At 46.7% G+C, this 26,973-nt stretch overlaps 1 protein-coding gene across 1 annotated transcript in view; it reads right to left on the bottom strand.

Moving 5' to 3' along the window:
* The window catches only part of OBSCN (obscurin, cytoskeletal calmodulin and titin-interacting RhoGEF), a 1,961,032-nt gene that overhangs the window by 374,439 nt on the left and 1,559,620 nt on the right, over window positions 1-26,973 (bottom strand). Inside the window, exon 117 of the mRNA XM_069211034.1 lies at window positions 18,028-18,195. Coding sequence (XP_069067135.1) covers window positions 18,028-18,195 — 168 coding nt within the window. The remainder of the gene's footprint in view (window positions 1-18,027; window positions 18,196-26,973) is intronic.

The raw sequence follows: 26,973 nt of genomic DNA, 5'->3' as shown, positions 1-26,973 counted from the left end.
TATCTGGGCTTCTAACAATGCCCATCTCACGCCCATCACTACCACTCGTTCGTGGGCTTGCCCTTCAAAAATCCTTTGATGACATTGGAAAATGATTTACCTTTGTCCCTCCTTGGGGAGGTTTTGTTACCGCCTTGGCCATCGCCCCTGGTACATGGCTAATTGCACTTTTGCTGTTACGTTTAACTGCGAGCGAACTTCTTTTCCTTTTGTGTAACTCTTCACATGATGCTCATGGTGGCCGTGGCGCTGTGAATCGGCTCTCTTATGTAAAAGAGTTTAACTTTCAATTATCAATTTATGAGGCAAGAAAAGTTGGGTTAGGAGTTTATAACGCTAATAGCTCTAACTCGAGCAGATGCGAGACCCATTGCATTGTAAATGCTTGTTATTCTTGTGTGTGTTGTTTTATAATGGTGAACAATTTCACCGCACTCCACGAGGACCGTGATCAAGACTCCTTGGTGAGTTGAAACACGTTGGTGGTTATTGACTGCAATAAAATACACATTTATTTGTACTTCGTGGAGTGCGGTGAAATTTTTCGGCATTAGATAATTTCTAGATTGGTCTTCTCTGTCACTGGGCACCGGCAGTGGAGTGTGCCGCCCAGCAACCCTTCAACCACTTTGTTTCTAAACATATATATATATATATATATTATTATATATATATATATATATATATATATATATATATATATATATATATATGCAACACAAATTGGTTAAAAAGATTGTTGCGCAGCGCACTCCACTGCCGGTGCTCAGTGATGGAGGAGAGCAACCTCGAAAATATTTTGTGAACAAGAATCTCACCGCACTCCACGAGGTTCAAATTGACATGTTTTATTGCAAGTATAAACAATGAAAGAGAAGAGGGACTCATTTACTGTGATCAAGAATCCTTGAGAGTCGAAACGCGTACGTGGCTGTTGCTTGCAATAAAAGATGCCAATTTGAACCTCGTGGAGTGGGGTGAGAATCTTGTTCACACAATATATATATATATATATATATATATATATATATATATATATATATATATATGCATGCATGCATGTCTTTTCTGTAGTGGCAGTTGCCATAAAGTAGCTAAGTGGATTAGTAAAGGCAAGCGTTACCTGCGCTTTAAAACAAATGTAATGCCAGGGGGACTATGGAGATATGAGTGGCACTTTTGCTGGGTAGTACTGAGGGAATTAGAAGAGGAGGTAATGGGAGGCAGAGCACCAAAAATGACTGTTGCACAGGGTGTGTGGTAAGGTGAAGTAATACATTCTTTTTTTGTTTTTTTCAGTGTTTTCAGAGAATCTGCAGAATTGGAGAAGAAGCGAAGGTGACGACATTTCCTGTTGTACACAACAAACATACCCACAAGCAATTTTGTGACTATCTGCCTTCTACGTAGGCTAGTAATTTAGAGGGACAGTTTAGCCAGTTGCAGAGATGGCGTCTAGTTGGATGACTGCTGATCAAGCCCTAGCTCGGGTTATGGAGGACAGTTCTGATGTAGGCTCAGAGACTGAGACAGCAGACACTGAGACAGCATCTGAGGGAGAGGACAATGGGGCAGATTCTGGGAGTGATTTTTCGGTCGGCGGAGTCCCATCTGACGACACCTCTTCCAGTGAGTCTGAAGGAGACAATGACGACATCCGTGCTGTCCCTTCGCAAGCACATTCTGGGCAGCGGGACCACATTGGGTTAGCCGAACCCAGAGAGCATGTGCTTGCTGCCGCAAGCACAGAGAGAGTGCTCTCTTGGCAGCCCCCCTGTTTGGTTCAGCCCCAAATTCCACCTTTTACTGGTGACGCTGGATGTAAAGTCGATACAGCTAACTTTTTGCCAGTCGACTACATCTATCTGTTTTTGGATGTTGACTTTCTTCAGAAAGTTGTGCAGCAAACAAATTTGCGTGCAGACCAATTTCTGAGGGAGTGCGGAGGCACTCTAGGGCCCCGTTCTAGGGCACGCCAGTGGACCCCCACTTCGCTGGCGGAGTTGAAGATATTTTTGGGCCTTATGCTCAAAATGGGGTTAGTACAGAAACCCACCTTGCACGGTTTGGGTAACTCCCATCTTCGCACCATACATGAGCAGAGATCGTTTTTTGCTACTGCAGCGCATGGTGCATTTCAATGACAATTCTGCTGCATTGCCCCGGGACCATCCAGATCATGACAGGTTGTTCAAAATTCGGCCTGTCGTGGAACATTTGTCTGCCAGGTTTCCAGAGATCTATACTCCTGGAAAGAATATAGCAGTCGATGAGTCCTTGATCCTGTACAAAGGACGGCTGCTTTTCAGACAGTACATTGCGAGCAAAAGAGCTCGCTATGGCATAAAGCTGTACATGCTGTGTGAGAGCTCTACTGGCTATGTGTACAGCCTGAGAGTGTATACAGGGAAGGATTCTACCCTAAATCCTGTAGGTTGCCCTCCAGTGTTAGGGGTCACAGGTAAGATTGTATGGGAACTTGTCCAGCCACTTCTTCACAAAGGTTATAACCTTTATGTGGACAATTTCTATACAGGAGTAGAGCTGTTCAGTGAGCTCTACAAAGCTGGCACTGTGGCCTGCGGTACAGTTCGTTGTAACCGCAAAGGATTCCTGCGGGAGCTTGTTTGCAAGAAGCTCCAGAAATCACAGAGTACTGTATTGCGTTCTAACGAACTGCTCGCAGTCAAGTTCCTAGATAGACGTGATGTATACGTGCTCACTACAATTCATGATGAGAGCACTTCTCCCATCACGGTTTGGGGTCAGATGGCCGAAGTCCACAAGCCCATTTGTATACTCGATTACAATAAGTACATGGGTGGAGTGGACAAGAACGACCAGGTTCTTCAACCATACAATGCGTGTCGTAAAACTCGCACTTGGTACAAGAAACTGTTTACCCACCTGATTCAGATGGCAACATATAATGCGTATGTTGTTTACCGTCAGACAACAACAGGAAGACTCATGACTTTTCTTGACTTCCAGTTGTCTGTAATTGAAAGCCTCACTGCTGTTACAGAAGAAGCAGCAGCCTCCACCTCATATGTTCTGGAGGATGTGGCAAGGCTGCAGGAGCGACACTTTGCTGATCGCATACCTAAAACACCCAAAAAGGATCGTCCATGTCGTGCTGTAAAGTGTGCTCAAAGCATGGAAAGCAGCAGGAGAGTCGGTATTACTGTCCCCAGTGTCCATCACAACCAGGCCTCTGTATCCCTACTTGCTTTACGTTGTATCATACTAAAGCAAAGTTCTGGGAAATCGACTGAGGTTGAGCTGCTGTTGGGTAATCCTTTCAGTGGCAGTGCATGGATACCGAACGTCCATGGGCCACTGCTTCGTTAGGCAAGGAGCCACAGAATTTTACTTCATCATGGACTTCCTTTTGGCGTGGTCGGTGTTCTGTTCAATTAACATGCATTTTCTTCCCCCTACTGCATAACTAGTGGACAGAACATATGCCACATTGCCACGGAGTACCCTTTCTTCACCTGCATGTCTACCTTACTTTCAACAGTAGATATGCTCTCTCAGTTCGAGGAATCACTTTGTAGGGCATACTTGGAAGCCCCCAACTTGCTTCCACAAACTAATATAGGTTCACTTGGCTATTATACAGGATTAGCCAGGACTCTGATGAGAACAGAGACATGGATGGGTAAGGAAAGCTTATGGTAGGAGTACCTTCACAGGGTTATTGCACAGGTAGAAGGCAGATAGTAAAGGTAGTACAGATGTACATCATCTACACCTATGGATTCAAACCCATTGGTGCCATCCCAGCACTGAAGGAGAATGACTTGTATAGGTCAGTATTTTACCTGCTTTTCATGTTCATCCTCCATCAGAACTTAGTAGATGTTCAGTTTGCTGTATAAGTGCATTATAGTCACATCACTGCACATAATGTTGGCTGGGACATATGCTACGTTCTCATGGACTCCCCTATGTACCAAACACTACCCTTTTCCATAGCCTATGACCTTCTCTTTAGGGAACATTATGAGAAATCCCCAGCATGTCTCCCTTAGTTTCAAAGGTAGATATGCTCACTCAGTTCGAGGAATCGCTTTGTACGGCATACTCGGACACCCCCAACTTGCATCCACAAACTGGAAGGAGTTGGATTTAGCACAGAGAGTGCGTTAAAGGCGCATGAAAAACATGTCTTCCTGAGCCTCAGGTGGCTGTCACAGAAGTAATTAGTAAAGGTTTGTTTTGCATGCATTTGGTAATGTTAAGGAAGAAGGAGGCAGGTAGCCTATGACCTTCTCTTTAGGTAACAGCATGAGAAATCCCCAGCATGTCTCCCTTAGTTTCAAAGGTAGATATGCTCACTCAGTTCGAGGAATCGCTTTGTACGGCATACTCGGACACCCCCAACTTGCATCCACAAACTGGAAGGAGTTGGATTTAGCACAGAGATTGCGTTAAAGGCGCATGAAAAACATGTCTTCCTGAGCCTCAGGTGGCTGTCACAGGAGTCATTAGTAAAGGTTTGTTACGCATGCATTTGGTAATGTTAAGGAAGAAGGAGGCAGTTACTTGACAGGTGGTAAAATGTAGTCAAACTTATTCCGCTCTGTGGCGTGTGAATGTGATGGGCCCTTGTCTGGCAGCGGTAAGTTAATGTGAGTGGAGTGAGTGATTGGATTGGGCCCGTGGCTGGCGATATGAAAGGGTTGTTTGTTGTGCGTGAATGGCGTGTGAATGGACCATAAAGAGGTTGGTGCCTGGACGCGGGTTTATGGCCCACCTTCAGAAGGCTTGGTTTCAATATTCAGATACTTTGATAAGTAATCATGCTTTGAAACCATAATTTCTGGAGGTGCTAAAACCAACCCGTGTGAGTGGTGGGTTAACTTTAACAAACTAGTACCAGGGGAGTCCAAGGGTGCAGGACTTGCATGGCTCTCACCAGTTTTCCTTCACCCAGAATCCCCTTGAAATTACATTATGTGCTTAAAAAACACATTTTCCTTGCATTCCAATGAGCAGAAGTCCAGGGATCTGCAGGGATCCTCAAAATTCCTACCACCCAGTGTTTCCCCATTTGTCCTGATAAAAACACAACCCCGCTTGTGTGCCTGCGCCTAGTGCCTGCTTCAGGAATGAATCACTCCAGGGTTAACAGTAGACCTCAAGCAAGGACTACCATTGACCCTTGTGTGATCCATTCCTGTCGCGGGCGCTAGGCCTACCCACACAAATGAGGTATCATTTTTATCAGGAGACTTGGGGGGACGCTGGGTGGAAGGAAATTTGTGGCTCCTCTCAGATTCCAGAATTTTCTGTCACCGAAATGTGAGGAAAACTTGTTTTTTTAACCACTTTTTGAGGTTTGCAAAGGATTCTGGGTAACAGAACCTGGTCAGAGCCCCGCGAGTCACCCCATCTTGGATTCCCCTAGGTCTCTAGTTTTCAAAAATGTACAGGTTTGGTAGGTTTCCCTATGTGCCGGCTGAGCTAGAGGCCATAATCTACAGGTAGGCACTTTGCAAAAAACAGCTCTGTATTTTGTCAAAAAATGGGATGTGTCCACGTTGTGTTTTGGGGCATTTCCTGTCGCGGGCGCTAGGCCTACCCACACAAGTGAGGTATCATTTTTATCGGGAGACTTGGGGGAACATAGAATAGCAAAACAAGTGTTATTGCCCCTTATCTTTCTCTACATTTTTTCCTTCCAAATATAAGAGAGTGTGTAAAAAAGACATCTATTTGAGAAATGCCCTGCAATTCACATGCTAGTATGGGCACCTCGGAATTCAGAGATGTGCAAATAACCACTGCTCCTCAAAACCTTATCTTGATCCCATTTTGGAAATGCAAAGGTTTTCTTGATACCTCTTTTTCACTCTTCATATTTCAGCAAATGAATTGCTGTATACCCAGTATAGAATGAAAACCAACTGCAGGGTGCAGCTCATTTATTGGCTCTGGGTGCCTAGGGTTCTTGATGAACCTATAAGCCCTTTATATCCCCACAACCGGAAGAGTCCAGCAGACAAAACGGTATATTGCTTTCAGAAATCTGACATCGCAGGAAAAAGTTACAGAGTAAAACATAAAGAAAAATGGCTGTTGTTTTCAGCTCAATTTCAATATTTTTTTATTTCAGCTGTTATTTTCTGTAGGAAAACCTTGTAGGATCTACACAAATGACCCCTTGCTGAATTCAGAATTTTGTCTAGTTTTCAGAAATGTTTAGCTTTCCGGGATCCAGCATTGGTTTCACACCCATTCCTGTCACTAACTGGAAGGAGGTTGAAAGCACCAAAAATAGTAAAAATGGGGTATGTCCCAGTAAAATGCCAAATTTGTGTTGGAAAATGTGGTTTTCTGATTCAAGTCTGTCCGTTCCTGAAAGGTGGGAAGATAGTGATTTCAGCACCAGAAACCCTTTGTTGATGGCATTTTCAGGGAAAAAACCACAAGCCTTCTACGGCAGCCCTTTTTTCCAATTTTTGGGGAAAAAATGAAATTTTCAGTGTATTTTGGCTATTTTCTTGGTCTCCTCCAGGGTAAACCACAAACTCTGGGTACCATTAGAATCCCTAGGATGTTGGAAAAAAGGACGCAAATTTGGCGTGGTTAGCTTATGTGGACAAAAAGTTATGAAGCCCTAAGCGCGAACTACCCCAAATAGCCAAAAAAGGGCTCAGCACTGGGGGGGAAAAGGCCCAGCAGCTAAGGGGTTAAGGGAGAGAGCATATGTCCTTTAACACTGGTTAGCAGTGGTAAAGTGCACAGAGTCCTAAAACCAGCAAAAACAGTGTCAAAAAAGTGGAGGGAGGCAGGTAAGAAAGTTGGGGGTGACCAACTGAAGGCTGTCAGGTCTAACAATGAACGTATGTACCAACACCCATGTTGAAGCCTGGCAGGTCAAGCTGCAGCTGTAAAGTAAAGGTACTCCCAATGCCAGCTTCAGTGGAATGAGTCTGCTGAACTTCTGAAGGTTACTTCTTGGCCAGGACACAGCAGATTGTTATACAGAGGACTACCTGGCTAGGCAAGGTCCCCTTCTGCACCACCCTGCACTTCTTTGTCTCTGACAACCGATATAAAAGATGAACTTCAAACTGATTGTTTTTCATGTGATCCAAGTAAAAACAAAATGCTCTCCTCGGATCAAGGTGATGGATCACACCCTCCACTTTAATGGAATGAGGTACATCAATGAAAGCTAACAATGTGATTTACTGGTCAACATGGAAGACGGCCATAACTTTCATAAGGAAGGCTGCACTGATTTTCCGCACCAACATAACTGGAGAAAAGACTCTATAAGGAGGATAGGCTGACAATTTGCTCACATGCCACACTGATGGAATGGAAATGTGAGTGCCAAACGTAATAAGGAGCAACTGTGCATGGACTTGAAGAGCGTGCACATCAAAAAATCAAAACCCGGTTGAGGTCTTACTGAGGCATGGCTAATGGCTTGTGGGGAAACATGCCAAATCTCTTATAAAATGCACCATAAGCAGTAATTGGAACAAAAAATGTTGGTTTGACAAATAAAAAAAATAAAAAAAGTCAGAGAAGGCTGACAAGTAACTTTTACCATCATAACTGAAAGGTTCTGCTGAGTTGAAGACAGTGCAATCTAATAGACCTAAAAAAATCTAAAGGAACATTACACCAAGCAAAAAACCTTTGCCATTACAGATTGAGTTAGTCAAAGGCCTTTGGCAGCAAGGATGCCATCCATCACTTCTGTGGGCAGGTCAAACCCACTTAGCTACTGCCAATTAAGCTCCCCTGAAGAAGATGTAGGGTGTGGAGACTCTGACTCAGGATCCTGTCCTGTTGCTGAGACAGTAGGTCCTCCAGAGTTGAGAGCTTGATCAGACAACTGATGCTCAGGCTCAAAATCTATAGTTGACACTCTCTTCTTGCCCTGTCCGGGGCAATCAAGTTGACTTAGGCCTGGTTTTTCTGATCTTCTTCAGTACCTGGGCTAGGATGGGCACAGTGGGAATGTGTGCATAAGCCTTGAGCTCTCTTCCAGTTAGAATGTGTCACCTAGCAACAGCCGTGGAGGAAATTCCAGTGTGCAAACCTGCCGACTCTGCAAGTTCTCAGCTGTAGCAAACAGATCAACAGGGCTCTCCCTATTGACTGAAGATGCCCTGTACCGCCTCAAGTTGGAGGTGCCACTTGTTGCCCAACTTGTTGCATCAAGGCTCTGGACACCACTGTGCCCTACTCACTGCAGTACAACATGGCAGAAGTACTGACTGTGACGATCTGTACCACTCTCCCCCTAATTAATGACGAGAATGCCTTCAAGGTTTAACGGATTACCCATATCTTCAGGTCATTAATATGACGCCTGATTTCTGCAGGAGCTCTACAATATGTGGAGCTCGTATGATGCATCTGTCACCAGTGTGAACTCTGGCTGGGGGAGGGAAAATGGTCTGGTGGAGGTCAATATCCACTATTGCAGATACAGAGCAGTCTCCTCCAAGATCAATAGTGTCCAGAGAGTCTGCACTGATATTGGCCCCATTGAGGTCCTAAGGCAGGGCACTCATGTGCCCCCTGTCGTACGAGATAAGTATGATGCACAAGGTCAGGGGATCAAGAAGCTTCAGAGTCATCCCCACTGAGACCCATAACTCATCCTGAAACTTCAGAATAATATCTGAAGTATCCCAGACTTGCTAAGGTAGGAGGGAAGGATTTGAATGCCATTGTATTCAGTATTGCCCCAATTAATGAGATTATCTGTGAGAGGGATCAGGTGTAAATTGAGCTTGATGCTGGAAAACCCAACAATGTCAAGAGCTATGGTCTCGATGTGGTCCACAACTGACTGGTGAGCTCAGATTCAGCAGCAAGCCATTGAGGTACAGGAATACATTTACTCCCAATATTCAAAGCTGGGCAGCGACCATCACCTTCATGAGCACTCTGAGGGCTTTGAGGACAAGCCAAAGCTCAAAGGGAGTAAAGAGAACTGAAAGTGTTCTTAGCCCACCTTGAAGCATAGGTAATTCCTCTGGAACTGCATGATGAGTATATAAAATTACACTTCCTTCAAGTCCTAAAGACTGAATCCAGTCTCTTAGAGCCAACAAGAGCATGTGAATGTACCCTTCTGAACAAAGGCATTTAGCAGGAGAAGGTCCAGAAGGAGCATAAGGCCCCCATCCATTTTTAGATGAGGAAATAGCAGGACTAAATTCACTCAAATTTCGAGGAGTCCAGTACCCACTCTATGGCATCTCTAAAGTGTAAAAGAAGTACCTCCTGCGTCAGGATTAGCAAGTTTGTTTAGATGTAGGAAGTAAGTGGTGTGGAGTTGAAATTAAGCACTGGGCTTATGCCCTTTGAAGTATCTGTAAGACCTATTTGTCCAATGTAACGTTTCTCCAGGAGGAAAGGAAATGTTGAATCCTGCTCCACATTAGCCTGGCATGGGCCACTGAGGACAAAATTACGTGGTTTGATGGGCGGAGAGGAGGATTTGGAGAACTGATGTCTCTGCTGTCTTGCAGGTTGTCTGCCAGTATGCGTCTATGGCCCCAAAAGGACTGAATTGTTTGCTGCATCAATGATTAGAATGACTGCCACTGTCTATACCTAACCCCTATTGAGTAACCTCTGAACTTATGGAATTAGTTGGAAATTTGATCTTCTTGTGTCAACAGTCCTAAAATTCATGCAGTGGCTAAGCTATCTTTAAACTTGAATTTGCCTCTTCTACAAATAGAAAGAAAGCATCAAGGGTCATGTTCACTAAAGACTCCAGTACACCGCACACAAATCCAGTAGACCTTGTCCATGTGTGTTTCCTCAAGACCATGTGGTAACAACGGCCCTCAAAATGAAATCTGCAGTATGCAGGCCACACAAATCACAAACTTTGCTTTACCATGGCCTTCATGTATTGTTTGTGCCAAAAGATGCTGAGTTCTCCTGGGACCGCAGGCAAGCACTCAGTGGTCATGTTCCAGAAAGCAGGTGTTGATAACATTCTCTTGCAGAATGTGCCAGTACAATTGGATTCCTTCTCTGGCTTGAAAAGAGTTAGCATTAACGTTGCTATTGGAAGTTTGCATTATGAGTTCTCAAGGGAAGGGTAAAAAAGTCCTGCTGACCAACTGTGCAAACAAAGCACTTTCTTCCGCTGGTGGCCTATGCAGTGTGTCAGGTTTGGTTTCAGGGGAGGTGTCCAACCCACTAGCAATTGTAGGTCTAGGTATAATGTATTATCTGTATAATGAGGAGGGAGCAGTGCATTTCCCTCCTCTCCATCATCAGTGTCCTGAGGAACCCTATTTAAATCCTGCACAGTATCAGAGCAAAACAGTGCATGGAGCCTCTGTGGGTAGTTGCATTGTGATAGAGGCAACTGGTTAGATTCAGGCAGAATGACAACTGGATGCATCTTTGTAATTGCATGGCACAACTTTAGTCAGGTTTGGGCCAGGGTTAGTTCAGGATCCATCATGAATGTCAGCACCAGCCTTCCACCAACACCATAGAGGCTGTCGTAAGCACAGCGGGAACTGGTGTGGATCTTGGAGTCAGTATGAAAGACTGTACTGGAATGAGTACGGGCCCAGGAATAGATCCCAAGGGTGTATGTTGTGTTGGGGAGGATTATGAGTGGTATTTCGGCTGAGGGCCCCTGCAACTCCTTTAGGCCCAATGATGTTTCCTATGGGACCAGCATTGCACTGAACATTTGCAGCATGGCCTCCCTGAAAGTCATAATCCGCTCTGGGGTCGACAGCAGTCTGGAAAATTCTGGGCACACCAGTTGCGGAGGCCAAATAGGTGTGCGTTCATCTTGACATACTTGCACCTTGTCTCTGAAACTAGAGTGGCTTGATGAGGTCGAGATCCGCTTTCTATTTCTATGTTTGCATTTGGGCTGAGGCTTCAATTTACCCGGTTACTTTGAGCAGAAAGCGGACCATCCATGGGAGTGACCGCATACCGGGACTGAGACCAGGTAAATAAATTCATCTTGTACTCGGCAATCTGGAGGTTTGACTTCCAGTTCTGGATCAACTTCTGGTGCATATGGGTGCATTTGTTGCACAACTTAGATGCAAGGCTGGAGCCAAGTCATCAGAGGCAGGCCTCATGTGGGTCTGTGGCCGGCCTCTACTTTTCTGCATCAGACATTTCCTGACAGCAAAAGAAAGGAAAACACACACAGCAGAAGGACAAGGAAAGCTGTCATGAAGGGAGAAAGCACAACCTGCAAGACTGAGATGAAGTGGTAGGGAGCGTCTGGTAGTGGATTAAAGCGGCATGAGGTGGATTATAGACAACGCAGCCTTTGTAATTGAGGTGCCAACATTTAATTGTACTGGCCGTAAGCTTCTGACCAGAACTTTGGGAACAACACTCATTTTCTTTTTTTTTCTTTTCTTACAAATTAAGCACTGGCTGGCACACCATTTCCACACATCATCATTTGTGGGCTGCATAGTTTTAGCAGTAAAACTGCATTTATGTGCACCTTTCAATGGAAAATGTGCTCTCTGTGAATGACAGTTCGGTAACCCATCATGCTTCAGTAATATATTTGCAACACTGTGCTCCAAAATGCACCACCGACTACATACACATACTTACTAGGTTCCTGCTGTTTGGGCGTAGCTCATTTGAGACACTTTGTGACACACTTAGACTTTCACAATCCCTATGACTTCATTAATGTAACATTGATGACAGCATACACACTAGGAAAATTCTTCCAGCATCACTGTGTGCAGCTAAGATAAACTTTGTACATTTGGGCCAAATGAACGAGTTACTTACCTTCGGTAACGACTTTTCTGGTGGATACATTAGCTACCTGTGGATTCCTCACCTAATGAATGCTCCCATGGCGCCAGCATTCAACGGAAATCTTCTTCCTAGTCTCTGCACGTCGACGAGGACGTCACTCTAGCCCACGCGACGCCGTCTGACGTCATACAGGCAATAAGAGGTCCTCGACGACGTGCCGACGTCAGTACCAACATTTTTTACGTGCATGAGAACAACCACCCAATGCAATGAAAGAGCAAGGCAACATCCCATAACCTTGTAAAATACACAATATTGCAATGAATAGCTGTAAATTTAATATAACGAACAAATATATGCAAATCATGTATGTACACAAAGATATATACATATATATATATATACAGATAAATATACACAAGTATCCATATATACAACGTCTATTGCAACCTTGAAGACCAAGAGGAGCGCACTCAAGGATTACTTGGTAAGACCAGAAAGGCAACGGGGAGGCGGGTGGGACTGTGAGGAATCCACAGGTAGCTAATGTATCCACCAGAAAAGTCGTTACCAAAGGTAAGTAACTCGTTCTTCTGATGGATACAACTACCTGTGGATTCCTCACCTAATGAATAGAGTCCCAAAGCAGTACCACGCCCGGTGGCGGGTGCCTAAATGGTCAAACCAAGAAATCCTGCAGCACTGACCGCGCAAAATGGCCGTCCCTTCTGACCTCAGAGTCCAAACAGTAAAGTTTCGCAAAAGTGTGAAGGGACGACCAAGTTGCGGCCTTGCAGATGTCAACCACAGGAACACCTCTGGCCAAGGCCGAAGTGGCCGACTTAGCTCTGGTGGAATGAGCTCTAATGCCCTCAGGAGGGTCCTTCTTTGCCAAAGAGTAACAGATTTTAATGCAAAGAACCACCCACCTGGAGAGTGTTCTCTTGTGGACTGCCTTTCCTCTCCTCTTGCCCACGTACCCGATGAACAGCTGATCCTCCAGCCTGAAATCCTTTGTTCTATCAATAAAGAAGCTCAACGCCTTCTTTGGGTCCAGACGGTGCAGTCTTTCTTCCTCTTTAGAAGGATGAGGCGGAGGATAGAACGTGGACAAAGTAATTGTCTGAGCCAAATGGAAGGGTGAAACAACCTTCGGGAGGAAAGCAGCCTTGGTCCTCAACACCACCTTATCCCCATAAAAAGTTGTATAAGGGGGCTTTACCGATAAGGCCTGCAACTCACTCACTCTCCTTGCAGATGTTATAGCTACCAGGAAAACTGTTTTTATAACCAAATACCTTAAGGGGCAAGAATGCATAGGCTCAAAAGGGGACCCCATAAGGAAAGTCAGGACCAAGGACAAATCCCATTGCGGCATAACGAATGGTTTTGGAGGATATTTATTTAGAAGACCTTTCAAGAATCTGATAACATTAGGGGATTTAAATAACGATGGTTGGTCTGGAAGACAAATGAAGGCTGACAAGGCCGACAAATAACCCTTAATGGTAGCCACTGCACAACCTTTCTGCGCTAGAGACAGAGCAAAAGACAAAACGTCCGATAGATGAGCATGTAAGGGATCAATCTGCCTCTCTCAACACCACGCAACAAATTTAGACCACCTATTAGCGTAGATAGATTTAGTGGAGTGTCGCCTGGCCGCTAATATAACATCCACTACATCAGGCGGGAGAGAGAAGTAACTCAGGTGCCCCGTTCAATCTCCAGGCATGTAGGTGCAGACTCTGGAGGTTGGGGTGTAAAACCTGCCCCTGCGACTGCGAGAGGAGGTCTGCCCTGAAAGGGAGACGGAGCGGAGGGCACATTGAGAGTTGGAGAAGGTCGGAGTACCACACCCTCCTTGGCCAATCCGGAGCTATTAAGATGACTAGCGCCCGGTCTTGGCGAATCTTCCTCAATACTCGAGGAATCAAGGATATGGGAGGAAACGCGTAAAGCAACTGGCCGCACCAGGTTATTTGAAACGCGTCCCCCAACGCTCCCTGCATCGGATACTGGAGGCTGCAGAATAACGGACAATGCGCGTTCTCCAGAGTGGCAAACAGATCTACCCGAGGAAACCCCCACCTTTGGAAGATCAAACGGGCTTGATCTGGATGGAGATGCCACTCGTGGTCTGCCGAGAATTGGCGACTGAGACCGTCCGCACGTACATTCATGACCCCGGCCAGATGATTTGCTACCAAGCAAATCTGATGGTCCTTTGCCCAGGACCATAGTCGAAGAGCTTCTCTGCAGAGAAGGTACGACCCTACTCCTCCCTGTTTGTTTATGTACCACATCGTGGTAGTATTGTCCGTCAGGACCTGTACCGACTGACCACGAAGGGAAGGGAGGAAGGCCTTGAGAGCCAGACGTACAGCCCGTAACTCTAACAGATTGATATGAAACATCTGCTCCTCTGGAGACCAAAGGCCTTTGATCTCCAGATCCCCAAGATGAGCTCCCCACCCTAGAGTGGAAGCATCCGTTATGACCGTGGCCACTGGTGGCGACTGCGCGAACGGCTTTCCTTGTGAAAGATTGTTGCTCGCAATCCACCACTTCAAGTCCACAGCAGCATCTCTGGAGATCTTGACAGCACCTTCTAGATCTCCTTTGTGTTGAGACCACTGCCTTCGGAGGCACCACTGAAGAGCTCTCATGTGCCAGCGAGCATGCGTGACCAACAGAATGCAGGAGGCAAACAGACCGAGCAGACGAAGGACCTTGAGGACTTGAACTACCGCTCCATTTCGAAACATTGGAACCAATTCCTGAATATCTTGAATCCGCTGAGGCGGAGGAAAGGCTCGACTCAATGTTGTATCCAGTACTGCCCCTATGAACAGGAGGCGCTGAGAGGGCTCCAGGTGAGATTTGGGCTCGTTCACCGAAAAACCCAGGTCGAACAACAACTGAGTCGTTGACTGCAGATGATGCGACACAAGCTCCGGCGACTTTGCTTTGATCAACCAGTCGTCCAAGTAAGGGAATACTGCTATCCCTTTCCTTCTGAGCTCTGCCGCAACCACCGACATCACCTTTGTGAAGACTCGAGGTGCTGAAGTAAGACCAAACGGAAGGACCGCAAACTGATAGTGCTGCGATCGCACCATAAACCGGAGATACTTCCTGTGTGACTTGAGTATCGGGATATGAAAGTAAGCATCCTGCAAGTCGACAGACACCATCCAATCTTCCTTGTTCAAAGCCAAAAGCACCTGAGCTAGGGTCAGCATCTTGAACTTTTCCTGTTTGAGGAACCAATTCAAGATCCTCAGGTCCAGGATTGGTCTCAACCGACCATCCTTCTTGGGAATCAGGAAATACCTTGAGTGACAACCTCGACCCCTTTCCTGCTCTGGGACCAACTCTACCGCGCCCTTTGAAAGGAGGACTTGTACCTCCTGTTCTAGCAACAGGAGGTGTTCTTCTGAACAATAAGATGGGCGGGGCGGGATGAGGGTGCGGGAACTCCCGAAAAGGAAGGGTGTAGCCTTTTCCCACAATACTGAGAACCCAAGTGTCCGTTGTAATAGTCTTCCACTTGCGGAGAAAATGCTGTAATCTTCCCTCTACAGGAGAGGAGTGAGTGGGAAATGGTGGAAGCCTAAGGCTGCTTTCCCTGCTGCACCCCCCCAGAGGACGAGGAAGAGGCAGAGTGCTGCTGAGAGGCTCCTCTGGTGCGGGCCCTCCCTCTCCCTCTGAAAGATCTATAGGGATGGGAAGAGGTAGGTTGCTGGAATCTCCCCCGAAAGGAAGAGGAGGAAGAGCCACGCCCAAATCCCCGAAACCTCCTGAAAATCCTGGAAGAGGCAGAGGAAGAAGGAGCTTGGAGTCCTAGCGATTTGGCTGTGGCCCTGCTCTCCTTAAAACGTTCCAAGGCCGAATCTGCCTTGGCGCCAAACAGCTTGTCCCCATCAAAAGGGAGATCCAATAGGGTTGACTGCACATCTGCAGAAAACCCCGAATTACGGAGCCAGGCCTGTCTCCTTGCCACCACAGTCGTGCCCATTGCTCTGGCCACCGAGTCGGTCGTGTCCAGCCCAGACTGAATAATCTGGGTCGCGGCAGCCTGGGCATCTGAAACAACATCCAAAAGACCCTGGGGAAGCTCCGTAAATGATGAGGAAATGTCATCCATAAGAGCATGAATATATCTCCCGAGGATACAAGTTGCGTTGGTGGCCTTCAACGCCAGACTGCAGGACGAAAAGATTTTCTTGGACTGCGCATCCAGTTTCTTCGAGTCCCTGTCCCCAGGCACCGTCGGGAAAGAACCAGCCGCTGATTTGGATGAACAGGAGGCCTGCACCACCAAGCTCTCCGGTGTAGGGTGCCTAGAAAGAAAGCCAGGGTCAGTTGGTGCAGCTCGATACCTCCTGGCTACGGCTCTATGAACCGCTGGGGAAGATACTGGTCTCTTCCACACCTCTAGCACCGGATCCAGCAAAGCGTCATTAAACGGCAATAGAGGCTCTGCCGCAGCTGAGGCCGGATGAAGCACCTCTGTCATAAGGTTCTGTTTTGTCTCTGCCACCGGCAAAGGCAGGTCCAGAAAACTAGCTGCCTTCCGTACCACTGCGTGAAAGGAAGCAGCCTCCTCCGTGTATTCCCCTGGAGACGAAAGATCCCACTCAGGGGAAGTGTCCAGCCCACTGGCTGTATCTAGACCATGCAGTCCATCACCCGAGTCCTCTAGTTCTCCTTCTTCCAGGACTCGTTGGTACTCCTGCTCCTCTAATAAACGGAGAGCACGTCTCCTCGAATGAAGCCTCTGCTCGATACACGGAGTCGACAAAGCCTCTGCCGAAGATCGGCGCCGATCTTCAGAAGCCACCGACGCCGCGTCCGGCGCCACAGGTAGCTTCGGCGCCGATGAAAGAGCACTCGGAGAGGATGGACCCACCGGAGTCACAGGACGAAATCCAGACGACAGAATGGAAATCTCCGGGACCAATCCCTCCGAAGTCACCGGAGCGGCCACCGGCGCCGACACCGGCGCCGAGCCCACGTTCCCAAAAGGGAGAAAGGGCATAAAGGGTGCCGGCCGTAGAGGCGCAGGATCACCCAATGAAAAGGCCAAAGGGCCAGCCGGAGCACCCCCTGGAGCCATCTGTTGGAAGATGGTATACATCGCATTTAGGAATGCGGTACTATCGGCTCCAGGGGTGGGAAAAGCCGGATACTGGGGTGCCTGTATCGAAGGCGACCCCGACGCCGGCCTCGACGTCTGCGACGCCGGAGACAACACCAGAGGCTGCACCACTTCAATCACCGACGCCTGTCCAGGTGAAGTCGGTGACGCCGGAGAGGGCAACGGCGTCGATGGATGCGGCGTGACCGTGGGACTGACCTCCCAAGTCCTCCGGCGCCGATCCGAAGACCTGGAACGAGTCTCCTTGCTTGAATGGCGCCTTGATTCTCTACGGCGCCGGGAGTCTCGATGACGCCGATGCCTTGGCGAAGAAGACTTCTTATGATGTTTTTCTTTCTTCGACTTCTCCATAAACAACTTCGCCTCACGTTCCTTGAGGGCCTTTGGATTCATGTGCTGGCATGAATCGCAAGTCGAGACGTCGTGGCCGGAGCTTAAACACCAAAGGCAGTCGGAGTGAGGATCCGTAACTGACATCTTGCCCCCACACTCACGACAAGGCTTAAAACCCGACTTTCTCTGCGACATTATTACTGCAGCGAAGGACTACGCAGCAAAAAATACACTGTAACCACGAAAGTAACAGTTGCTCCCTCGAAGATAACCGTTTCGAATGCACGGAAAAAAGGAACTGACGTCGGCACGTCGTCAAGGACCTCTTATTGCCTGTATGACGTCAGATGGCGTCGCGTGGGCTAGAGTGACGTCCTCGTCGACGTGCAGAGACTAGGAAGAAGATTTCCGTTGAATGCTGGCGCCATGGGAGTATTCATTAGGTGAGGAATCCACAGGTAGTTGTATCCATCAGAAATGAACTCAGCAGCATTGATTTTCTCTCCTGTACTATTTCTAGCTATTGTTTGTATGTGATCAGGCACAGATTAATATATATTTCACCACAAAGAGCCTGATTTAAATATTGGCGGATGGGTTACGCCTCACAATGGTGGCGGATAAATCGAAATCCCAAAGTCACAGGTTCTGTGACAGCAAATGTAGAAGGTCTTCAAATGGTAGTTTGATGTGCTGTGACTATTTAACTCATGATGTATCACGCAACAAAACAATAGGTACTATAGTGTGGCCAAGTCTTCACTCACCAGCTTTCTTTATGAGGCAGCATGTAGAAGCTCCACCAAGACAATTAGTGGCCACGCATGCATAAATGCCGAGGTCCTGTGCTGTCACTGCTAAGATGGTGAGGAGCTGGAAATGTTTACGGGTTGATGAAATCATCACTCGGTCATTACCCTGGATAGGTATACCATCTGGAAAAGAAAAAAAAAGAGTATTAGATGGTGGAGGAATATATAGGCCACAATCTAGACCTCAATTTCAAGAACCAATTCCTCTCGATTTTACAACTGAGGACATCTTTTCTAGAAGTTCCTTAAAGCCACCCACATGACTTTCAAAGGAATACATTAAGGAGTTCTTAGTTTAAAAGATATTCGGAATGCACTTAAATCAACTTCAATGTCATTTGTACTTTAGAAGACATTCAGTATAAACTTGAAAGTACTACTGAAAAGTGGAAATCCTCGATAGCATAAAAAGGGTACAGCATGAAAATGAAGTTCCTCTTCAATAATCCTTGACTCTATGCTTCGAATACACCCTACATATGTTTTTCTTCCAATATAAAATGCTGTGGCCACAATTCACACAACGATTTGTATGTGCAGGTTTGGATTACATATCTAATTAGTATATAATTGCAAATGCTAAGGGCCTCTGCATTCTTGTACACTATTGTGTGCCGGGACTATGACTGGAAACTGCTTTTGTTGAGGATAGGCCCTGTAACTAAACGCCCTTTATTACCATCTTTCATACTTGCTGCCCATAATCTATATTCTTTTCTACATCTTAAATACGAGTATGTTATGGTGTTTTTCACTTTTCTAGCACTGATGACTTTATCTTATTTTTTTATTTTGACACTGAAGAGTACTTGCTGGAATTTACTGTGATTTCTTAAAGGAGAGTTACATGATTGTTTATACCATGAAAAGTTTACATTAACTTTGGCATTGCCTCTCACTTTCCTATTGGCTGCATCATAATGTTGAGGGCTCCCAAGTGCAGTGTATCCAATCGATTTGTATCACTATAGTAACATTCTATTTCGTGCAGTAACATCTATTGTACCTGTCCTATGGTTCACCTCTTCAGTTTTTTTGCTTCTGAATTGCATAATAGAGCACTTTGCTTTTTCTCCTGCCTAGTAAGTGCAAATGGTTCAATCTGTAACCTCAAATTACTTATTACACATGCTAATGGTTGATTTCTCTTGTTTTTTATTACAAAACAAATCATGTCTCTGAACTACTGACTACCAGGTAGACCACTACGTTTTAAGATTACATTAATAAAATGATATTATTATCTAGATTATTATACTTTTAAAATATTTTACTGGGCTATTATTGCAATTACTGTTTTGGAAGGACGACAGGCACAGGATGGTGCTGGATAAAGTAAGACTCCACTAGCCCCTAACGAACAAGTTACTTACCTTCGGTAACAAATTAGCTGGTAAAAACTATATCTAGCTGCAGATTCCTTACCTTAGAATTCCCTGGTGTCAGTTTCAAATCCGGATTTTTTCTGCTGAGCAGTACCCTGTGCGCGCCGTCGGGTGGTGTCGTTCGGATCCGCCTGTGTCGTCTGGCTCCGCGTGGCATCGTCAGCGTCGTTAGAGCTGTCTGTGACCTCACGGTCTTCTATATAGGCAACACCCCAGCGCACGTACACCAGTTCTTTTCCACAACTTCCCACGCCAGAAGCACAGAGTCATGGAAGAACCAACAATTATTTACTTTTCTTTTGATTGTTTGAGTAAAAAGACATGCCCTTGAGAAAAGGAAAAAATATGAAAAACATAATGTATATATTTGCAGAGCGGGGAGACTTGGGTGGGTGTAAGGAATCTGCAGCTAGATAGACTCTCTACCAGATAATTTGTTACCGAAGGTAAGTAACTTGTTCATCTGATAGAGACTTCTAGCTGCAGATTCCTTACATTAGAATAGATACCCAAGCTATAACTCCTGTTGGTGGGCTGCAGAAATATACTTCACACCAGGAAGTCCTGTATGACAGAGCAAGCAAAATGCCCCTCTCTCCTCACCTGGCTATCCAGGCAGTGGCAACTTGCAAATGTGTGCAAGGAAACCCACCTTGCCGCTTGGCAAATATCAAGTACCGGCATGCCTCAAGCCAACGCAGTGGTAGAAGCTTTCCCTCTGGTAGAGTGAGCTCTCAAGCCCTCAGAAGGCTGCTTTTTAGCCAAAGTGTAGCAAATTTTGATCCAGAGAATGACCCAGCGCAAAATGGTTTGTTTCTGGACTGCCCGACCCTTCTTTGCACCAACGTACCCCACAAATAGTTGGTCGTCCACCCGGAACTCTATTGTGCGGTCAAGGTAGAACGATAACGCTCTTTTTGGGTCCAGCCAATGGAGACGCTCTTCTTCTTTAGAGGGAAGCAGTGGTGCAAAGAAGGTGGGCAGAGTGATATTTTGAGAGATGAAAAGGGGTCACCGCCTTGGGGAGATAAGAGGCACAAGTTCTGAGGACTACCTTATCAGAATATATTGTGAGATACAGAGGTTTCAATGATAAAGCCTGCATCTCACTCAATCTCCTGGCAGATGTGATTGCCACCAAGAAGGCTGTTTTGATAGTGAGCTGTCAGAGAGGACAGTTATGTAAAGGCTCAAAAGGAGCACACATTAGAAAAGTGAGCACTAGATTAAGGTCCCACTGGGGCATAACAAAAGGCATAGGTGGAAACATATGTACAAGCCCTTTTAAAAAGAGTTTGTCCGCCCTGGCGTTCAGAAAACCTGCCAGGTGTTGAACCACCAGGGTTGCCCTGATATTCCAGCCATATCCAGGGACATAGAGCCTCTTGACAAAGAGTCCACGACCTCACACCGCCCTGCTTGTTGAAGTACCACATCACGGTAGTGTTGTCCGTGAACACCTGCACTACCTTCCCTTTCACAACAGGAAGAAATGCTTTTAATGCTAGTCGGATCGCACGAAGCTCCAACTAGTTGATATGGAGCCCGGATTCCGCCAGAGACCAGAGACCCCTGATCTCCACCTCTCCCAGATGGCCGCCACATCCCAGAAGTGATTCATCTGTCACTAATGTGAGATCTGGTTGGGGAAGGGAGAGGAGTCTGACTTTGATCCAATCGCAGTTCACTAACCACCACTGCAGATCCTTTGCAGTTCCCTCCAAGATCTGAACCACGTCAGATTTCCCTGATGCTGTGCCCATTGGAACTTCAGGTTCCACTGTAGAGACCTCATATGCTATCTGGCATGCTTGACCAATAGGATGCAGGAAGCCATGAGTCCCAACAGCCTCAGAGTCTGTCTCACCGAAATCCAGGATAGAGGCCGAAACATCGGTATCATAATCTGTATATCCTGGGCTCGCTGCTCGGGAGAATAGGCCAGATACTGCACTGTGTCCAGAACAGCTCCGATGAAAGTGAGCCTCTGAGAGGGAGTCAGGTGTGACTTCGGCACATTTATAGTTAACCTCAGCGAATGCAGGAGGTTCACCGTTGTCTGGAGGTGGGTGGCGAGAGCCTGGTGCGTCGGAGCCTTCAACAGCCAATCGTCTAGGTAGGGGAAGACTGAAATCCCTAACCTGTGCAGATGAGCTGCCACCACTGCCATCACCTTCGTGAACACCCGAGGGGCACTTGTGAGACCCAAAGGGAGCACAGTAAACTGAAAATGCTCGCGGCCCACTTTGAACCGCAAGTAATGCCTGTGGGCTGGCAGGATGAGGATGTGAAAATATGCTTCCTGCAAGTCCAACGCTACCATCCAGTCTTTCTGGTCTAGGGCAGACAAGACCTGAGCAAGAGTGAGCATCTTGAATTTCTCCTTTTTGAGGAAGAGATTGGCTTCCTTTAAATCCAGGATAGGGCGAATGTCCTTGTTCTTTTTGGGAATCAGAAAGTAGCGGGAATAACAACCACTACCTACTTCTGACATCAGGACCCTTTCTATAGCTCCCTTGGCCAAGAGAGCCGTAACTTCCTCGCGGAGCAAAACCAAATGATCCTCCATCAGCCGTTCTTTTATCAGAGGGATAGAAGGAGGGAAAGACTGGAAGGGGAGGGAAAAGCCCTTCCGGAGGATCTGCAAGACCCATTTGTCTGATGTGATGGATTGCCAGATGAAATTGGATCCTCCCTCCAACTGGATGGACATGGTCTTGCAGAACCACACTAGGAGGGCTTGGGTGCTCTGGCCAGACCTTCTCGGTCTGAAGGTACCATGACCTCGTCCTTGCAGGGGATATTGTGAAGCCAGAGGACGGTGGCTAACTTGTGGCTGGCGAGGTACCGCGCCCCTTCCGAAGCCTCGAAAGGGACAGAAGACAGACTGCTGCCGAGCTGGTGCTGCAGAGATCTGGCAGTAGCTCAAGAATCCTTGAACCTCTCAATTGCTGAGTCTGCCTTCTCACCAAAAAGGCGAGAGCCATCAAACCCGACTGGACATCCCCTGAAAAGCCAGTAGAACTTAGCCAGGCATGGCGACGAAGGACCACTGTCGATGCAATCGTTCTACACAGCGAGTTGGTCGTGTACAATCCACACCTAATAGTAAACTTGGCTGCTTCTCTCCCATGCTTGACAGCCTGTGTGAGAGTGTCCGTACACCCTCCGGGACCAGGGGCAGCACCTGTGCAACCGTTTCCCATAAAGTATGGGAAAAACGGCCCAATAGGCAAGAGGTGTTTACTGACCTCAATGCCAGGTTGGAGGAAGAAAACAACTTCTTTCTAAGTTGGTTCAGCCTTTTGGATTCCCAATCCGGAGGGGCCGAAGGGAAGGCACCACGCAAAGTATAGGCTTGGACCACCAAGCACTCTGTGGTGGGGTGTTGGGTGAGGAAACTAGGGTCATTTGGAGCAGGTCTATGGCAGTGGCCGACTGTCCTATTTACAGGATCCCCTGTGCTGGGTTTGAACCATGTTCCCAGAAGGACAACCGTTAGGGCTTCATTGAAGAGCAACATCGGCTCCAATGTAGTCATCCCCGGCTGAAGCACCTCCGTCAGGAAATTCGTCCTGACTGGCACCCTAGGCAAGTCTAGGTCCAAGACCTCAGCTGCCCTAAGCACCACCATGGCATAAGAATCCCCTTCCTCTGTAGCGACATTGGGAGGAGAGAGCATGCAAGTCTCTGGAGAAGTATCCAGTCCACTGGCTTCCCCTCGATCCTCATACCAGTCCTGTCCATGCTCCAGTTCACACTCTAAAGGATCCTCAGACCCGTCCCACTCCTCTCCTGTGCCTGGCTGTTCAGAATAAGGCTCAGGCAATGATCTGGGCCTAATGGGCGCCATCGAAGTCGGAATCTGCGTCGTACGACTTTGTTCCTGCTCCGCCTCATCCAGAAAGAGGAATAGGCTACCATCAACAGTGGCCGGAGGAGGTCAACTGTGAGAGACCGGCGCTGGTCCAGATCCGCTATCGGATCCCGGTGTCTCCAACGGCACTGAGGCCGAAGCTGCTGATGTCAAACCCGATGGGGCCCCTGCTGATCCCGCAGTGCCCGAAGTCCCAGCCGAGAGTGCAGCCCGCTCAAAAACAAGGCGCATAGCCTTCTCAAACTCTTTCATTTGAGTGGGGGTCGCTCCGGTCCCCCGAAAAGGGGGAAGACGCAGAGTCGGCCCTGGCGACTGATCCACGGAGCCACGTTCGGAACGTCAACGTTCCCTAGACGCCTCGTCCGTCGACAGGCATGACGAAGTCGAAGTCCGCTTGGATTTCTTCTTTTTGTGCCTCTTACCTGAGTTCCCCAATGATCTCAAATGCGAGGAAGAGGAATTGGGGCTCCGGGAGCGGTGTCGCGAACTCTTCCTACTGCAGGACCGTGACCTCCTCGGAGTCGCACCGACCGAAGACGGCTGTCAGGCCGCTAGAAGCTTGAGAGATCTCTCTCTCAAGGCCTTCGGAGCCATGGCCCGTCAGTCAGAACACGATGTTGAATTGTGGTCCTTCTCCAGACACCAGAGACACACTCGATGTGGATCCATGACCGACGTGGTTCAATGACATGCACCACACGGCTTGAAACCTGTCTGTCTCAAAGACATCTCAAACAATAAAAGAAAAAACCTCGACAAAATCGTCAAAGAAAAAGGGTAGCTCTGCCTGGATCTGTGCTTAACCGGTGCGGAAGTAAAAGAACTGACGTACGTGCGCCGGGGTGGTGACTCTATAGAAGACCGTGATGTCACAGATGGCTCCAACGACGCTGACGATGCCACGCGGAGCCGGACGACGCACACAGATCCAAACAACGCCACCCAACGGCGCGCGCAGGGTACTGCTCAGCAGAAAAATTCCAGATTTGAAGCTAATGCCGGGGAATTCTAAGATAAGGAATCTGCAGCTAGAAGTCTCTGTTAGATTATGAACATTACTGCATAACTGCACAGCTCATTTTTTTTGCTAAATGGGCTCCCCTGTCTGCAGCCCAGGAAGTCAAATATTTGTCGTCTGGTGTAGGACACATTGTTTTTGGTGAGACGTTCTGGAGTAATCGGGTCCCTAAATTGGTGGCTATTGCAGCAAATTCCGCATTTATAAACTAGAGAAACCTGGACAGAGGGGTAAATGTGAGTACTGTGGCTTGGTCATCCTCTTTAGGACAACATGTTTCAGCCCGCTAAGGGTCACAGGTTTTCATCAGGGCAAATGGGATTCCTAATATTATCTCTATCTACTCAATCATACATAGGTATGATTATGTTCTAGCATGAAAATAAATAAATAATACCCTAACTGGGGGTTGTCTGGGCTTGGCAGAAGGGGACACCCTCTCTACACACATTTGTCAAGAGTTTGTATCCTGTGGAACTATAGTATGACAGCAGAGGTAGATTCCTAACTGTATCCCTAAATTATCTAGTCATTCTCATTAAGAACAACCTCACACAGAGGCTTTGAGTGGAAAAGACCAAGCACAGTGGTTCAACAGGGTTAGCAAGCTTCAAAAGGCAAAAAAATACTCTGACTTTTGGGCTATCTGACTGTAGTAGTACACTGCCTATCCAGAAGAGGAAAGAAAGTCAATAGTCTTCTGAGTAGCAATCTGAAAGTGTGAAGGTGAATAAAGTATTATTAAACCAAAGCTCTGAGCTAACTGAGAGTTTTAAAGCATGCTCACCATCCACAGTGGCTCCCTATATTCCTACCAACAAAGTGCATCTCAAGGAGCATCTCAGGATCTGAGCAGGGCATGCCTTTCAAAGTTGGCAGTGACTCTCTGTGAAGTGGCGCTGCTTTTGGGAAAGCAACCAACACACAGAGGTCTGAGGCAGTCCCTCATTAAGTAATGTCAGTGCCAGAACCATAATAAAAGATGTGCGCTAGTGTTATAAAATGGTGGCTCTGCATTAGGAATCTGCATGTCATCAGAGTATAAATAGGAGATGATATGATAAGAGAAGCTGAATGTTCAGACGATGTCATCCTGGGCATTTTATAAAGAGTTAAAAGCAGACGACACAAATCTGATCCTAGGTTAACACTAACTGGCAGATGAGTATTATTAGAGAGTGATTAACACTATGAGACAGAAAAGGATCATTTATAACCAGTTGAGTGCTCTGTAAGCTATGCCTGGTTTGTAGAAAGGAGAGCATTACTTAGCTGAAGGAATAAAAACCAGCTGAAAGGCTAAGACATAGTAAGGCTGACATTTTTTTATGGTGTGCAAACGTGAAGAAATTGGACACAGCGCAGTTTCAGTGGTATGTAGAATTCTAAAGGCAACTGGCAGTGGGTAATAATGTTATGGGTGGTAGCAAATGGAGTGCAGAAATTGGAAACTGGATGTTTCAAGATTTTAGATTTGAACAGGAGTTTTGAAACAAAATCATAGTCCTCAGAGCTGAATAAATCAGCAGTTTCATGAGTGAGGACAGCACAACAGTGGATTAGAAGTTGTGAGAAAGTGTTTCTCTTTGCATGGTCACCCCCAATATTTATGGACTGATGCTTCTGTTTTTTTTTAACTCTGCACACTGGGGTACTGTTGTCCATTGTAAAGTTGTCTATTCCCCAATTGTCATACTTAACTTTCCATTAAGGCCACTGAATATGAAGTAGGAAAATACACCCATGACATAGAAAGATAAATGGTAACTGTGGAGTACTGCGCCAATTGTGCCATTCACTAGGCTGACAAGCAAAACATGACTACAGGGCTCGATGTACAGCCTGACCCTTGCAGTTTTTAAATCTGCAGGAAGACCTGTCTAGATAAACCTTTTGACAGGTGGGAAATCCTACTTTAAACTTTTAAGCAGTTTATCCGTAAGTAGGGCTTGAGGCCCACAAGGTAAGGAGCCTGGTATTTGAAAGTAAAACATGTAGGAATTTAATGTTTGCATGCTCCTAAGTGGCCAGCCTCCAAAGGCTATTCTTAATGTTAGAGCTGTTACTGGTTTTATGAAGTAAAAGCTAAAGTATAATTAATGTGTTAATCTTGTTTCTTTGGTCTAGAATAAGGCACAGTGAATTCCATGGTTAAATATATATATATAGGAAAAGTAATCTTTAAAAAGTTATACTTTCCCTGCTTGAATTAGGTATTGACCTGCCTGCATCTGACCTGTCAGTGCTCCTTTGATGAACTTTCACTATTACTCTCAGTGCAGAGACAATGGCTTGGGACTGCCTAGATGTCTTGGGAGAAGAATTTGACCTAACTTAACCCGAGCAGGGCAATATAGGAGTGTCCAGGAGAAGCCAGGAGAAGAGGGGTCTTTTGATTCCAAGCATGTTAGCCTTCTGGCTTTAGTCCAAGAGGAAGAATGAACAGGGCTCAGAACCAGTTTGGAGTGGCTGAGTGGGAGGGAATTTTGCAGTTCATTACCTTAACCCCAACCTTAGCTGTGCCACAACCTCTCTCCAGGGGAAGAAAGATGTTGCCACTCTCTATAGGTTACAGTGAGGAAAACACTACAGTAGTGGGAAGTTTTGCCAGTTGGAACTTT

The sequence above is a fragment of the Pleurodeles waltl genome, chromosome 10, assembly GCF_031143425.1.
Source record: "Pleurodeles waltl isolate 20211129_DDA chromosome 10, aPleWal1.hap1.20221129, whole genome shotgun sequence".
NCBI lineage: Eukaryota > Metazoa > Chordata > Amphibia > Caudata > Salamandridae > Pleurodeles > Pleurodeles waltl.
The sequence above is the reverse complement of the archived record's forward strand: the minus strand, read 5'-3'. Positions and strand labels throughout refer to the sequence as shown.